At 41.7% G+C, this 16280-nt stretch overlaps 1 protein-coding gene across 2 annotated transcripts in view; it reads right to left on the reverse strand.

Moving 5' to 3' along the window:
* LOC121896978 (homeodomain-interacting protein kinase 3-like) overlaps positions 1-15043 on the reverse strand; it is a 39155-nt gene extending 24112 nt beyond the window's left edge. For both annotated transcript variants that reach the window (XM_042411146.1, XM_042411145.1), the window contains exons 1-4: positions 14645-15043; positions 10798-11849; positions 10301-10492; positions 9832-10013 (exon numbers count right to left, since the gene is read on the reverse strand). In XM_042411146.1, coding sequence (XP_042267080.1) covers positions 9832-10013; positions 10301-10492; positions 10798-11847 — 1424 coding nt within the window. In that variant the 5' untranslated portion in view covers positions 11848-11849; positions 14645-15043. The remainder of the gene's footprint in view (positions 1-9831; positions 10014-10300; positions 10493-10797; positions 11850-14644) is intronic.
* Between the last annotated feature and the right edge of the window lie 1237 nt (positions 15044-16280).

Genomic DNA, 16280 nt, shown 5'->3' on the forward strand with positions numbered 1-16280 from the left:
CACCAAGATTTCTGGCCGATTGAAGCCGAGTGCTGACTTTTAATCGTTCTTCCTTGGCTCCAAAAACAACTTCAGTTTTATCTTTGTTTAATTGAAGAAAATTCTGACAAATCCAATCACTGATTTGTTCAATGCACTTATTCAAAGCTTGTATTGGACCATAGTCTGCTGGTGATATAGTTATGTAACTCTGTGTGTCGTCTGCAAAATTATGGTAACATATTTTGTTGTTTTCCATAATCTAAGTCTGTGGAACCATGTAGATGTTGAACAGAATTGGCCCCATTATGGAGCCTTGGGGAACTCCGCATGTGATTTTTGTCTGCTCAGATGTGTTATCAACTTACAAAGTAGTCCCTGTCCTTTAAGTAGGATTCAAACCAATTTAGTACTGTGCCAGAAAGTCCCACCCAGTTTTCCAGTCGGTCTAGTAATATATTGTCGACTGTGTTGAATACAGCACTGTGATCCAGTAATACTAACACTGAAATTCTACCACTCTCTGTGTTTAAGTGGATGTCACTGAAGACCTTAACGAGAACAGTGCTGTGGCTTGGTTGAAATCCTGACTGGAAGACATCAAAACAGTTATTTGGTGCCAAGTTTGTTGAAAAAACAGCTTTTTCAATGATTTTACATAAAAACGGGAGGTTTGATATGGGCTTATAATTGTTCATTAGTTAGGTATCTAAATTGTTCTTTTTTAAGAGCAGCTTGATGACAGCAGTTTTCAGGGCCTGCAGGAAGAAACCTGAGAGAAGAAACATGTTGCCAATTTGTAGAAGATCTGAGCAATTAGAAACATTTTTGAAAAAGCTTGTTGGCAGAATATCAAGGTAACAGGAGGAGGATTTCAGATGCATAATGTACTCCAGGTTTTTATGGTTGATTGGATAAAATTGTCTCATACTAATTGAATCAGGGTTTCCGCCAGTGTATTGCAAGCCCAGTGGCCCACCGGGCCTAAGCATCAGGGAATTTAAAAAAAAAAAAAAGTATTTTAAGATGTTTTCTAAACTGTGGCGCAGCTCCTTTAAGGAACAGCTCAATACATAGCAAGTGTGCAGTTGAGAGAGAGAGAGAGTGTGACCGTGAGGCTGAAGCACCTGGAGCAGAGGGTATGAAGTTAGTAGTATAGCTGTGAACACTGCAGTGTGTGTACAGTTTAGGCTATTTGTCAGTGAATAAATGCTACAACTTGTCAAGACCAAAGCCAAGTTCCCATGTCTTGCTTGTTTCTGTTGGAAACAAGTACCTTGACCTGAGGAGACATGAGAGAAGCTGCTCGCTAACAGCTACGTGTGTTTACAGCAGAGAGAAGTAGGGAGGACAGATGTCACACCCCACTACTCTGTGCTGTGACTCTGCTGCTGCAGAAGATCATGGTCTACTTTTCTGAGTTTTGTCAGTGAAGAAGGAGGAGGCAAATCCATTGCAGGCCCTGGTGGATAGAAGTTCAGAGGCTACTGACCCAAGAGAGTGTGTTAGCCTGTCGACAGTAGCAAACAAGACACGTGCATTATTATTGTTTTTAGCGATAATGTCAGAGAAGAAGGACCACCTTGCATTTCTCAGTTCCAAATTATAAATGCCAAGTCTCTCTTTATAGATGTCATAATAAACCTGGTTTGTTTTTCACCACCTGCGTTCAGCTTTTTGACACTCTTTTTTCTATTCTATTCTATTCGTGGCATTTCTCCATGGAGATCTTTTCTTACCAGAGACAACCTTCACCTTAGTGTGGTGTTTTCAGTGAAAAACCATTTTGTGATTACCTCTGTTTGAACATTTGTATGTACATAGATTGCATTCTCAAAGAAAACAGGAATGATCAGAGAGAGCAGAGCATCAGTCACCACAGCTTTAGCAATGTTCAGACCCTTGGAGATGATCAAGTCCAGAGTGTGCCCCCTGTTGTGTGTGGGCTCCTTCACATGCCGAGTCAGTCCATAGTTATCACGAACACAACACAATTCTTTAGTCCCTCTGTCCTGGGAGTTGTCAACATGGATGTTAAAATCACCAACAATAACTACACAGTCAAAATCAATACTGATTATAGACAGCAATTCAGCAAAGTCATCAAAAAAGGTTGCACGGTATTTAGGTGGCCTGCAGATATTTAGGAACATAGCTCGAGAAGAGGAATTCAACTAAAGGCCCACATATTCAAAGGAAGCAAAATTTCCATAAGATATCTGCTTGCATTGGAGAGAATCATGAAACAAAATGGCAACTCCACCTCCTTTCTTTTGCACTCTGGCTTCACTCATCGAACTGTAGTTGGGAGGGGTTGACTCGATAAGAACAGCTGTACTGTTATCTTGGTCTAACCAAGTTTCAGTTTGTGCTTGACAATAAATTAATTAAAAATTAAATAATTTTCCTGCCAAAAACCTGATGTCAATAACGCTACTTTAGTGTGTTAAAAGCATTATCTGCCCAAATTTTTGTAACAAGCAAGGAATGGATGCTAAATTTGATAAATTGCAGAACCAGTTGAATGTTTCCTGTTTCTTAACAGATTCACCATTCTCTTTCTATTACCTATCAAGACAGGAATTGAGGAAGCTACCAGCACACTGGGCCCTGGCATGTCCCAGAAAGAGTCATGAGTGCCATCAGCTTTGCAGCCTGGACCCAGCAGATATCAGTTAGAGCTTGCTATATTTTGTACAGAGACAGCTGGACGTGCTACACTATTATCAGGCAGAGACTCAGACAGAGTGCGATTCTGATTTCATCATGAAGGGGGTGGGGTGGGTTGGACTGTGTAGCTGTGATGATGATTGTGTCTGGTGGAGGTAGACGCCAAGGGGGTTTAGGGGAAAGAAAATGGGAGCAGGACGAGGGGTAAGTTTGGTCCCAGCAGTGACCGACTCTTTCATCTGCTCAGTGAACTCCCAAGAGGAGGGGAAAGAAGGGGGGGTGATTGGAGAGGAGGGTGACCTGGTTGAGGTTCGGGGGGGGGGGGGGGGGGGGGGGGGGGCTGATTCAGGTGGTGGTTGGTGAGGGGGAGTGGAGACTCCTCTTTGCTCTGATAACTCATGTTTAAAGCTCTCTTCAGGCAGGGACTGAGGTGGCTCTCCTTCAAGGTTTCTACCATGCTGTGTTATGTCTTCCTCCTGTTTTGATTCCTCATCTCTTGACCTTGGCAGAGGAAACAGATGGGTGACGTAGGAAGTAAAATTAGAGGTGAACAATTTTACTCCTGACTTGTTAAGGCAAAATCCATCTGCCTTAAAAAGATGTCTACGGTCCCAGAAAAAGTTGAAATTGTCAATAAAATGCACTGAATGGATGGTGCAATTGAGAGTCATGTGTCCAGTGCCAACAGTCTGCTTAATCTCTCAACTCCTCTTCTGACTGGTGGTAGAGGGCCAAACCTCAGCAAACACCTCAGAGCTGACTGTGTTTAACAGATCAATAAAGTCTTGTTTCAATACTTAAGACTGTTGTTTCACAATATCATTGATCTCTATGTGCACTATGATGGTTTTCACAATTGGATGTGCAGCCACGATATGCAGAATTCTTTGTAATGTCAGAGACCCTATCCTTGGGAACAGAGTATTTTGGGTGTTTTCACTGCATATGCTTTTTACATCTTTTACAGCACAGTCACCCACAATCAGAGTTTGAGGCCCAGTTGTTAGCTTTCCCTGTAACCTTTTACTTTAAGATTTACTCTCAGTCGCTACCCTGCTGTGTGAAGATGAGGTTATCCAGATCAGACGGAGATCCAGGGTCCTGCAACAGTGAAGCAAATCTGTTTTCCACTAGCACACTCGGTTGTTGGAGAGGTTTGTTTCTAATTCTCCCTTTTGCAGCTGTCCACAGCTGTGTCCTACCGAGTATAGGGCTTGAAGACGCGCTCTGCCCGGATGATAATGCAGGCCAACCAGTCCCATCACAAATCTCAGGGTACTGGGCTCTGCCAGTTACTCAACGTCCCATTTTCCCAGGAAATGATTTATTCTTAGGCTTTGCACCAAGAAAGTTCCAGGGAAGACTACCGCTTGTAGATTTATTACCCATTATGAAGCCCTCCGGTTTCTTAGTAGTCTTGTTGGTGCTAATTAGCTGTGTGTTAGTGTGATCTTGTCCATTGTTTTGAGTCCATGTGGTGTTGTTCTCATACAGTCCATTCTCTTCCACATTCACTTCTAACCAGTGAATTTTTGTTTCCAGTGCTACAATCTTCTGTAGAAGTTTATGGAAGTCATCTGCAGAGAAGGGGGGCATCTTGCTGCTAATTAGCTTTAGCTAAGTACCACGTTTCCAGTACTGTTGGTAGGCCACGCTCATGTAGTACTGTCGAGGTCATAAAAATGTTGAAATATGGAAATAGCCTACTATATCTACAAAAAATTACAGTCCCAGTGATTTATATATATCTAGAGGCCGCTTCTTGTAGTTTCATTCAGAAGAAAAACAAGAATATCAGCAGAAAAATGCAAGCAGAAGCGAGAGCAAGCAGAAAAGCGAAACTGTACTGCAAACTGTAAGAAAGCAGGATCTTTGCTTTCACAGACAGAAAGCAAAGATCCTCCAAAAGACGCCGCTAGAAAAGCAAATAAAAGTGGTATATCATTACTTTCTGTTACATTTTCAAAATGCTTGCATAAAAATGGGAGAGTTAATGGTAATCCTTTCTTGGTAAAAGACGCCAACACAAAGTCTCCATTCATAGGGGTGCTCTTTAGGTCTAATAAACAGATTTCTGATTTTACGGAAAAGAAAACATTTAGCAGAACTATCGGCCAGTATAATACTTCCATGCAAAAAGCAGCTGTGATCCAGGAAAAATGGGTGGAGGACTTGGACACATGGCAGGAGCCACTGAGGGAAGGTGGCAACAAATAAATCAAAAAATTGACTAACAAAAACTATGACACTGGGTTAAGTTTAATTAACAAACATTAAACTGTGTCTCTGAGCAACATCAGTTCATCAGTTTATTTAGATACCACTGGTTGCAACTATCTTCCTGGAGACTGCATCAACACTACATTTATTACTTAAATAAATGTGTGCACACACAGGAAGCAGGAAAGGCAGTGGTATTTCAGAAATAGAAGAAAACACTAGAGCTAAGCAGAGACAAAAAACACACACAGTAGGCTAATTAATTCAGTAGATTAAAAAAGAGCATGCAGGTCAAGAACAGGGAATCTAGCGACATGTTTACACAAACACTGCTTGCTGTGTGTGATAATGTATTATTCACCATGTGCTATATATACTTTCTAGCAGCAGGTATGGATTCCCCAGTCAAGCTGACCATCAGAACAAACTAGAGACAGACAACATAAATCTGCAAACACTGCTACTTGTCTTTTCTACTGTTATACATCCTTCCAAAATTTAAGGGCAAACCAAAAAGAAGTCCCCAGTTGCATCAAAATCCCTCTTCTTCTAGCATTGTTTGGTGAAACGGTGGAGTGAAACTGACAGTGTGAGCCAGTCAGCAAAACTCAGCTCAACATACGGATGCTTTTCAGAGGGAAGGCCCAAGGCTACTTGTCAGGGCCTATTAAGGATTCAACTTTCCTGTTCCTTCCAAACAGAACTTGGCAAAGACAAACATCTGAATATCTACATCAAATACTTTGACAAATGTGTACAACATGCGCTGTAGCAATATGAGTAGATGTCAGGGTAAGACCCCTGCAACAAAGAAATCACACCTAGATATAGGAAGCCCAACATAAACTGCCTAAATATGAGAGCATGCTAAGATGATAGCTGCATTTCCTTCCACCTGATCTGTTTAGCTGAATTATTCACATAGCCCAGTGATCCATTTTCATTGTGGGAGGTAGTTTTACGTCACCAGCCCCCGCAGGACAGAACAGTCACCTCACCAGGCCCTGCTGTGTCATGCTACCATGGCAACAACACATTAGAGCATGACAAGCATTGAATAGCTTCTGCCAGAGCCTTCTATCAACAAGTGTTACGCTTCTAAAATCAGCCAAGTTCATATTACCACCTCACAGTATTTTCAAATTAAGCACAATAAACTATCAAAGTGACTAAGCAAAATCTCAGCCAAAAGGTAGCACCTGTATGGCTGTAGGTGAACAAAACCTATCTACAATTTGTTTGCCTTCCTTTGGTCTAACAGGACCAATGTAAAATTGACTTAGGCGATGAAACAAAACTGATGAAAAAAACTGTTTCATTTGAAATACTGCTGAATGCATCTTTGTTTTCAGAAGAATTTATACAAGGAAAAAATTTACGAGAATATAAAACAAAACACTAGATTTAAAAAAGCCAATTTGAACCAACCACAGATCCAAAGCAAATTCTGTGTGAACTCAAAACTTTATACGGCTTCTGAAAACATTTAAGTATATTTTCAGTGTGTGACATAGCCTGAAATCTCAACAAAATAACTGCGCTGTATAAAACAAAGCACAGATCCTGTAAAATATACCAGTGGCAACACAAACCAAGCTCCTCATACATGAAAAGGCATGCTACAGGAGTATTAGAGCACAATTATATACGAGCTGGGGCAGTCAACCTGAGGAAATCAAGGTAGTGAGTGAAACCATAAGTTGTTTTATTCACAAGGAAATGAGCCTATTTTGTGTTGAAAACTCCAGGTTTAAGTGAACAATACTGACACAAAAACTATGGTAAAGAGTTCAATTGAGATTTGCATTGAATTGTTTGAGTGGGACATATGCGCACCCCTAATTAGCATTCATACTAATCATTATAATATTCATGACACATGTCCCGTTTATGTTTGTTGTATGCTAAGAGTCAAAGGCTCAATCTGTTGATTGTTGGGCAATGAGTATTTTTTTGTGTTTCTCATCTGATCGTAATTTAAAATATGGGCATGTTTACTATTACATTTACAAACAATATTAATGTAACCAAATCTTTACTAGCACAGGAAAACATTAACAACTTAGATTTTTTTTTTTATATTTTGAAAACTGATCCTTTGCACCAAAACCACATTTCTGGCAATGCCACTACCTATGGTTCTGGAAAATCCAGGGAAAACCCCAGAGCCATAAAAAACCTCCTCCTACCCACTGTGGTGAGGCCTTTTTTACCAGCTTCACTATGGTAACAATACAGTACAGCCATTATGCAATATGAGTACAGGAGATGAGGAGACACTGTGTCCTGCAAACCACTCTCCTGATAACCTGATGCACAAACAAAATGACATACACACTTCTCTGAGACTCACATTGCATAATTATGTAGATTATACAGAAAAACAGTACAGTGCAAACAAAAGAAAAAGTGCAGTGACATTTCTCTGTGTACAAAGAAATGTACCTATCCAAGTTAACATATAGACCTACCAACACACATTGTACAAAGTAAACTTAAAATGCGTATGCATTACCAGCTGTCGTCATGGCTAAACCAACTCCCACACACACAAACACGCAGTGGAAGGGAGGTGGGATGGGAGGCAGATAAAGAGAAAACACAGAGGAATGGAAGTGTTGGTGTACCATTATAAACCAGAATGTTACTGTGTCTGTAATCTTTGAATAACTTTTTTTTTAACCCAATGCCCTTCCATTATTTGTCAAAAGGCAAAAAGTGCAAAACAAGAGCAAAACAAAAACGAATGAGAAAAAAAATTGTTGCACAACGGTGGTGGCCACAGCAAAAACATGGCCAGATGTTACAAGATTTGAGGGCAGTACAGCTTTGTGGCTCAAGCAGGTGAAGTTACTAACCTCGACACGCCAATTTTCTCTCCTCAGAGAAGCCCTTTATCACATCTGAATTGAGATGTTGTGAGGCTTATTAGGGTACATTGTGTAACCTACATGAAATATCCAACCTTGGCAGCTGTTGCATGGACAGGGGCACACATATAAGCACACCCAGACACACACAGGAATGTCTGAATGTTTTTTCCTGGATCTAAATGCGGGTTTTCACATACCACATTCTTCCCTGGCCCTCTGTGTCCTGAGTGACCTCCCTAAAATTCAGTGCCAGCCCTTTTTAACTCAACTATGATATCAGTGTTACCGAAGCTGCTCAAAGACAAAACACACACAAGCACACATGAACACACACTCATACACACTTAACCAGGTCAACTGCAGAGCAAAGCCTTTATGTTACATAACAACTATAGCTCCTCTCTCCCCCTCGTCTCTCAAGAGAGGGGCGCCTTGAAGTGGCTTGCTTTTGCTAAAATAGAGAAGTTGCACAGCTGGTATTTAGGCACTCAGAGGCTCTCCATTTTACATTTTGGTCTACAAGAGTTTCAGAACAGAAAGTCCATACACTTTTGTGTTCCAATTTATACACGACTAGCAGAAGTTGACCTAACTGAGAAAGTGTGGTATTCCTTCCAGGCAATAAAAGCAGGACTGCACAGAGTGGATTAGTGGAAGTGGGTGTGTGCAGTGCATTAGCTGCAGACAAACCCAGTATCTCAACAGTATTTGGATTGCATAATGTTTGAAGAGTTTGCAATAGTTTACCCGACTTACTTGCTGGAACTTGCTAGTAAAAAGTAGGTGAATGAAAATGCTAGCCTGTCCTGTGGTAAGAGAACTTCTGGAACAAACTTTGAAGTAGCACCTCTTACAAGATCGGACGTCATTAAATGTGTCATCGACCACTCACTTTCATACGATAAGTCCACAATGAGTCATCAACAATTCACAAAAAACATTAAATGAGAGAATAGGTTCTGATGTTAAACAGATGTTCTACTTTGTACAATTAGTTGGAGGTTTTTTTGCTTTGTTTTTTGTAAATACAGTAGTTTAATGTATCTATGGCATAATGTGAGCTTTTAAGCTTACAGCTTAATTACTTAATTATGTTCTTTTGCACAACGATGTGTCTTGAATCTAAGTCCACAATCCTGGCTGCGTTTCATAAGCACATTCTCACTCTTACCCTAACCTTAGAGACATGCCAAATATTCATGACGCTGTTCCTCATACAAACATCTTAGTTCCTCTGCATGTTATGCAAGAGCAGCAGAGTTTAGGGCGTGACGTGCTGAACACAGATCAGACACATTCATTCAGGCATACATCCAAAAATGCATACGTGCAGGAAAGTGTGAGGGAGCAAGGCAAAGAGACAGACGGCAGGCAAAGGAGAGTGGCTGTGCAAGCCATGGAGTTCCCAGTGAGAGTGTGCAGGTTAATTCAAGGCACTTCATATTACATAAGAACAGAGCAGGCATAAACACATGAAGCTGAAGCAAGTCTGTGTTAAGACCTGTGGGAAACACAGGGACACACACATAAACAAGCATTACCCATGGGACAAAGTTAACTCACTGTGTGGTGGCGTTTCATGATGACATATGACATGTCACGACATATCTGATCTTCCTATAAATACTGTACGCTTTCTGAACATTTTGTACCATTTGAAACTGGCTGAGTTTCTTTGAGATGTGGGACTTATTTTTTCTTTCATCTTGTTCTGGTTTCTCTCATGACAAACTTGACTAGTATTAAAATTGCAATATATTTCACTTTCACCTCTTGACCATGACATGGCATAATGTAACTTATTGCTTACCCAAAATGGCTGAAGGAGGGACCAAATCAACTACAAACTGTCAATGCAATGCCAAATCATCATCTGGCCTTAATGTCTGAGCTGTAAAAAATGCCAATGTATTCCAAAATGGCCATTCTTACGCAGCTGTCAGTCATCTAAAGCTTCAACCACTGCAGTGCTTTCAATATAAGGGGGTAAAAAATATTCCAAAGCAACATCGGTTTTATTCATTTTTGATCTTGATTAAGATGTTATTATAGATTATCCAGTGATTTGACTGGATGTGAATCTCCTCACCTGTAGTATCTGGACTGCAGGTAAGTGGAGCAGACAGCCTTGGAGACATGGCTGGCTGAGCCAAAGTCAATGACTTTGACTCTGTAGGGCTGCCTGGAGGGGTCCACCAGCATGATGTTCTCGGGCTTCAGGTCAGCATGAATCAAACCAAGAGACTTCAGCTTCTTTAAGGCTGTTGCCACCTTCAAAGTTGAACATAAACAAAACACAACATAAACGTCAGCGTGGCACTCCGTGATTCTCAGCTCAATGTTGGCTTTAGGCGTGCCAGGCATAAACAAAGCATTATGTTAAAAAATTCTGAGCCCCATACAAGAACCCATGTTCACCAACTTTTATCTTAAATTACAGGCTGTCGAAAATGCTCAATATATAAAACGTTGTTGATTCTTTCTGGGTCTCTAAGCCAAATACATGAATTTGTTTTGTGAGCTATAACCGTGTTTGTTTGCAACAGAGGTCACTTTACCTGCAGCAGAATAGGCCTAATGATTTTAAGCGGCAGTGGGCTGAACTTGTTCTGTTTAAGGAAGTCATAGAGGTTTTGCTCCAGCATCTCAAACACCAGGCATGTGTGGCTGCGGTGCTGAAAGCACTCCAGAGCACGCACCACATTGTGCTCATCTGCATTCTCATTGCTCAACCGTGCCAGGATCTCCACCTGGGAGTTAAGAACAAAACATTGAAATAACAGGTTAAGTTCAGTTCATCAAGTGTAAAAAAAACTAGCTGAAAATAGCTAATATTGATTTTTAGCATCTAGGAAGATGAAACACTGTATCTCTTGTAATTAAATAGAAGCACTGTTTCTGTTGTCATGTGCTGGTAAAATACTTCAAAAATATGCCAGTCACAAGCAACAGGGAACCATTTAAGCAGGTTTTTCAATTAATTTACAATTTCAACAAAAACACTGAGAATAATACACTTGCTCTATTCACACAACAAAAACACACAAATCCTCACCTCAATCTGTCCCTGGCGTGCATAGGATGGGTGGTTTTTCAGTATTTTGACAGCCACTACTTCATTCGTCCCCCTCTTCCAGCACTTCACCACCTGACCAAAGGTGCCACGACCCAGGAACTCCAAAACCTCGTAGCTGTTCTTCATGGAGCACAGAACCTCGTGCTGAACTAACTGATAGTCACCATCTCCAGATCCAGTTCTGGTTACTGTAGCTCCTGCCGCTGCCTCTGTACTGCCGTTAGGCCTGATTTTGGTCCCATCCACCCCAATTCCATTGCCGGTCACCGGCTCAACCCTGTTGTGTTGAGCAGGCAGTGTTCCTCCGCCCCCTACTCTAACAGTGTCTGTATTGTTCCCGGTGCTGGTTTGCAACATGGCCACAGGGGGAGGAAGTGAAGGTAGAGCAGATACCTCCTCCACTATCTGCATGGTTCTAACGCAGTTGTTCTCCCGTGGTTGTTCTCCACCTTCACCTGTCTTCTTTTCACATATCTGGGTGGCACCTGTGTCTAGAAGGTTAATGTATCCCCCTCTCGTCTGTATTCTTCGGTTTCTGCCCTCTTCCTCCTCTGCTCTGATACAGGTCCTCCTCAGGAGCCCACAGTCCAAGCCACCTCCTCCTCCACCTGATGGAGTTCCACCACTGTCCCTACGAAGCCTCACTTCCTGTGGGCCTCTACTCTGGCAAAGAGACTCCTGGTCCTGGATCCCAGTTGGACCTTCTCCTAGTCTCTCCCAGCTCTCCTCACTCTGTAATCCTGCTGTCTGCAATGCCCACTCCTCCCTTTCTTCAAGCTGTACTCCCCTTTGCAGTCTTCCTGAATCAGCACCGGCTGACGATGGGATAACGTTGTTGGGGTAGGCAATACCGTAGTTGACTCCGATCACATACGTCTTGGGTGGCGGTCGGTGCTGAAAGGCTCTGCTGGTGTTATTACTGTGGTGGGCTTTGCCTGTGTGTCTGCTGGTACCACTGCTGCTGGTTCCTAAGGCACTTGTTTGAGCTGAGTGCAGGTGTGATGGGTAGACCAAGACTTGTGAGGCCATACCTAAAAAGAGGAGAGAAAGAAAACACAAGCCACATGTAGCATTTATTAAAGGATACCTACGACAACTTAGAAGAATTAATGAATAGACAATGCACTATTTCACTACACAAAAATTCCATTGAGCAAAATTCTGTCCACAGAGAAGTGAACTGGTCAAAACCAAAACAGCACCATCGCCATCACCATCTCATGAAACAAGATTGTGGTCTAAATAAAGCAGTCATAAAAGCTGCCAAAGCGAAAACACATCTAAGCCATCATGTCACCCTTACTGGAAAGGGGAACTAGCCCACTGTAACAGGAGATGGGGGAAGCCTGTTGCGATGCTGGCCTGTCCCTGCATGCTACTCTGTAGTTTCACGGAAAGAAGGGTTGCAAACCAAGCAGTACCCCAGGGGAAATTGTACACCATGAAGCATGATGAGTGTTCTGTATCTAAGTGACATTTTACAGATAGACCTATATTGCTGACTGGAATGATGAAATGACTGCTTACTGATCCCATTCATTGATAAACTTTTGGGTCTGGGACGCCACTGAAATATTATTCCACTAACCATATATACAATATTAGTACAGTTATTGTTACATAATGTGATGAACACCACCAATTTTGATCTGTATTAAAATCAACAGTTATCAAATGCTGCAGAAAATCCAAAGGAGCACACTGACAGCTGTTGTGGCTGCTGTTTGCCGTTCATAGCCTGTGTAATTCTTCAGAGCAACTGATATGAAGCACTGACATTTTATACAGATACAATCAGACATGTTTCATTTGACTCTACCTCCAAATTTTGTGACATCTAGAAGACCAAAAGAGCTGTCATTAAATCTACATCCAGCCTAAAGAAAGAAGTTTCTTGTTTATACTGCAAATCTTGATGACTGGTTCTGAATTTTATAGCCTACTCTAGACCACTGGCTTATGTCTACTTTCAAAAGTGACCCATATCTGACTGACATCTGTATTTACACTCCAAACAAACAACACGCACACAGTATGTAAATAATTAGGTGGCCTGCGCTGTGAGCATAGAATAGTCATTTTCTTCTATGAACTCCTTCTATGGACAAAATCATCAAGTCTTTAGTCATTGGTGAGGCACAACTAGTGTCACACCTTCTCTAAGTGTTGGAGAGACAAAAGAAGGGGAAAAAAGCTGAATTGTAGTGACAACAAAACTCAGACCTGTACTTGAGAACCTAAGTAAATCATAGATAGGGTGTCAAACATTCCTCCCATTGTAACAAGTCATGACACCATGATAACAGGCAGAAAACAGGCAGGTGCCAAGCCTGTCAAGCCACACCGCTTCTAAAGACATAGATTGCTCCTGGGTTTACACTCAGACTTAGGTGATTCCAGTTTTAAAGCGACATCACACAACACAAAGCTGGTTGTCTTAGTTTAGTTCGACCAGAAAGGCCTGCAGGGAGCCAGTGGCCTTTCAGACTACTAACACACAGGCTCAGACAGGCAGAGGGGTGTGCCTCACCATCAAGATGACAATACAACACATTTTGCTTCTCATGACTAGTAGTAGGGCTGGTGAGTTTTATCAGATACACTGCTGATAAAGATTAACAACCTCTGTTCTGACCAAACTTTCCTTTCAACTAGGAAAAATCTGGCTGGGAAAAACTTATGGATTCCACTCTACTTAGAACAATATTACTAAAATGTAAAAGTGAGCCGACTACTACAAACTAGTGAACAAACATATGTACTCTGCTTGTCACAACTTCCAGACAGCAAACTGGAGGTTGTAATTAAAATTTTTCTTTAAACCAACAAAGCTTTCTAGAGAACTAACAATATTCTGCCATTGCAAATATAACATGTTTGAATTGTCAAAAACTATTTATTGTGGACTGCTTCAACTACATTTACAACCCACAACTGCAGGTCTGGTAAATGTTAATAACTTGATGACGCAACTGACAGAAATTACTGGCAATAAAGCAAAGGCCACCACCATATGGCTGATATGGTGCAAATAATTCACCCTGTGTGAGCTTGCCAAGGTGCCATACCCATCAGATCTTTGACGGACACTTGCACAGACACAGCTGTGATACCTCCTGCGCTATCCCCTGACTGCCAAACTAGGTAGCCTGATATCTCACAGGGTGACAAGATCCAAGCCTGAAATGGAGAGCCATGACACCGAGTTGTATGCATGTATCTATGTGTGTGTGTGTGTGTGTGTGTGTATGTGTGTGTATGTGTGTTTGTGGTGAGTTTCACCGTTGTGAAAGAATGCCAGCTGTACACGCAATTTGTTACTGATCAATCTAGGTGACAGTTAACATATGGGAGGGGAGGGGTCGTGTATGGGTTCGTGTGTGTGTGTGTGTGTGTGTCTGCGAGTGTTTGTGTGTGTGTGCGTGTGTGTTTGGGGGAAGGGCAACAACAGCCTAGACACCTGTTGAAACTTATATTGTAAGTGACAGGCAGCTAAATAATGGTTGTGTACATCTTCTCAGTGTAACGTTATCGTCTTGGGAAAACACATAGCTAAAGTTCTTCATAATAAAAACACACACAAGTGCATGTTCTTGTTATATTCTTAAATAATTACAATTTGTCGTTAGCACTAGGTTAACTAACTAGCCTTCACAGCTAGCGCTTGTGTGCCAAAGGGAACAAACTGAAGTTGGCTAGCTTTACAGTTAGCAAACAAGCCAGCTATGAGCGAAGTCCTTCCTATCTTACAATACTTAAATGACTAACACAAGCTAAAAGCAGTAAACGTGTTTGACAGCCAGTTTTGACAGATAAGCCGACCAACCTTCAGTAAGACCAGTAAATTGTATCACCCAGAGCGTCAAGGAACAGGTTAGCAACGAGGACCCGCACCACAGTCAAATCCTGCAACGATGCTGCTGCCATCTTGTTCCAACGACGAGGAGAGACCGAGCGACTTTTCGCACATTTGAAGCTCAAAATAACGCAAATAACTAGCTATTACGGAAGCCAGCTATGTCCCATGTTTTCGATAGCCGCCTCAGGTGTCACCAAACGTTGCTCTTGTGTCTACTCAGGACGAGGAATCCGTGTTTCTAAACTTTTGCATGTTAATACGTCTCCTCCCCGACAGAGATAGCTGCTGGCTGCTAGCTGTTGCTGCTGGTTCGGTAGCTTGTTGCTTCTCCGCATGTGTGGAATGTTGGGGAGGGGAGAGAGAGAGGGAGAGAGAGTGAGAGAGAGAGAGAGAGCGACGGAGGGAGGGAGGAGGAGAGAGAGGGAGGGAGGAGAGAGAGAGAAAGAGGGAGGGGAGAGAGAGGAAGGGGGGGGGGGGGGCTACAATGTAAAACATTCAATGAAATAGGGAACATTTACTTTAACAAGTTCAACTCTGTAATTTCAGATTTTAAAGAGCTTAATGACCTCTCAACATTAAAAATATTGTACTTCCAGGAGAAGGACACAGGGCACATGTTGCTGCCCAACATGTGTCAACATGCCACAACCTGTGGGACAGTGAATGACCTAGACACAAGCACACACACACACACACACACACACACACACACACACACACACACATAGTGTGATGTGATTTTCTGAAATGTGAGGAGATGGTTACTGAGTGAATTACTCTGTTCCTACATACAATCCATAACATTACTGTTAAATGGGGATTCATTTCAGTATGGCTACTGTACCCCTTCATCCTTCCCTAAACATAAACCCTTTATCAGCACACACACACACACACACACACACACACACACACACACACACACACACACACACACACATAGGATATACTGTATATATATATAGATAATATATATCAATCTTGATGTGGTGATGTTGTGAATCTTAATGACTTTGGTGATCCTCTGACTTTTCCTCTAGCGCCACCATGAGGCTGACATTTTTTGGTTCCTGCCATGCAGATATTTTATGCAAACATCCATGAATTATAAATTATATTATATTATATTATATTATATTATATTATATTATATTATATTATATTATAAAAAATTTGGTCTCCTGATCTTTCATCTAGCGCCATCATCGGGTCAAAATTTCAGCTCCCCCAATACTTTGGTTTATGACCAAAGACCCGCAAAACTAATGACATTCCCATCAACCTCAGTTGTTCTTTGTATTTAGTGCTAATTATCAAATGCTAGCATACTAATACGCTAAACTAAAATGGTAACCTAAACATTGACATGCTAGCATTGTCATTGTGAGCATGCAGCAGGCACATTGTGATGCTTTGAGCATCTTGCTGATGTTTATTTAATCTTGTTTCTTCTATAATCCTCTCTTTTACAATTGTTAAACTATGTTTTATCTTATCATATACAAGGCTTGATTATCAACCAGAGTAGGCAACTGCTCAGGGTTTCCAGACCCCAGGGGTCCCTACAGTACCAAAAGCCCAACAGCAAAATTTTGACTGAGGG

The sequence above is a fragment of the Thunnus maccoyii genome, chromosome 5, assembly GCF_910596095.1.
Source record: "Thunnus maccoyii chromosome 5, fThuMac1.1, whole genome shotgun sequence".
Lineage (NCBI taxonomy): Eukaryota > Metazoa > Chordata > Actinopteri > Scombriformes > Scombridae > Thunnus > Thunnus maccoyii.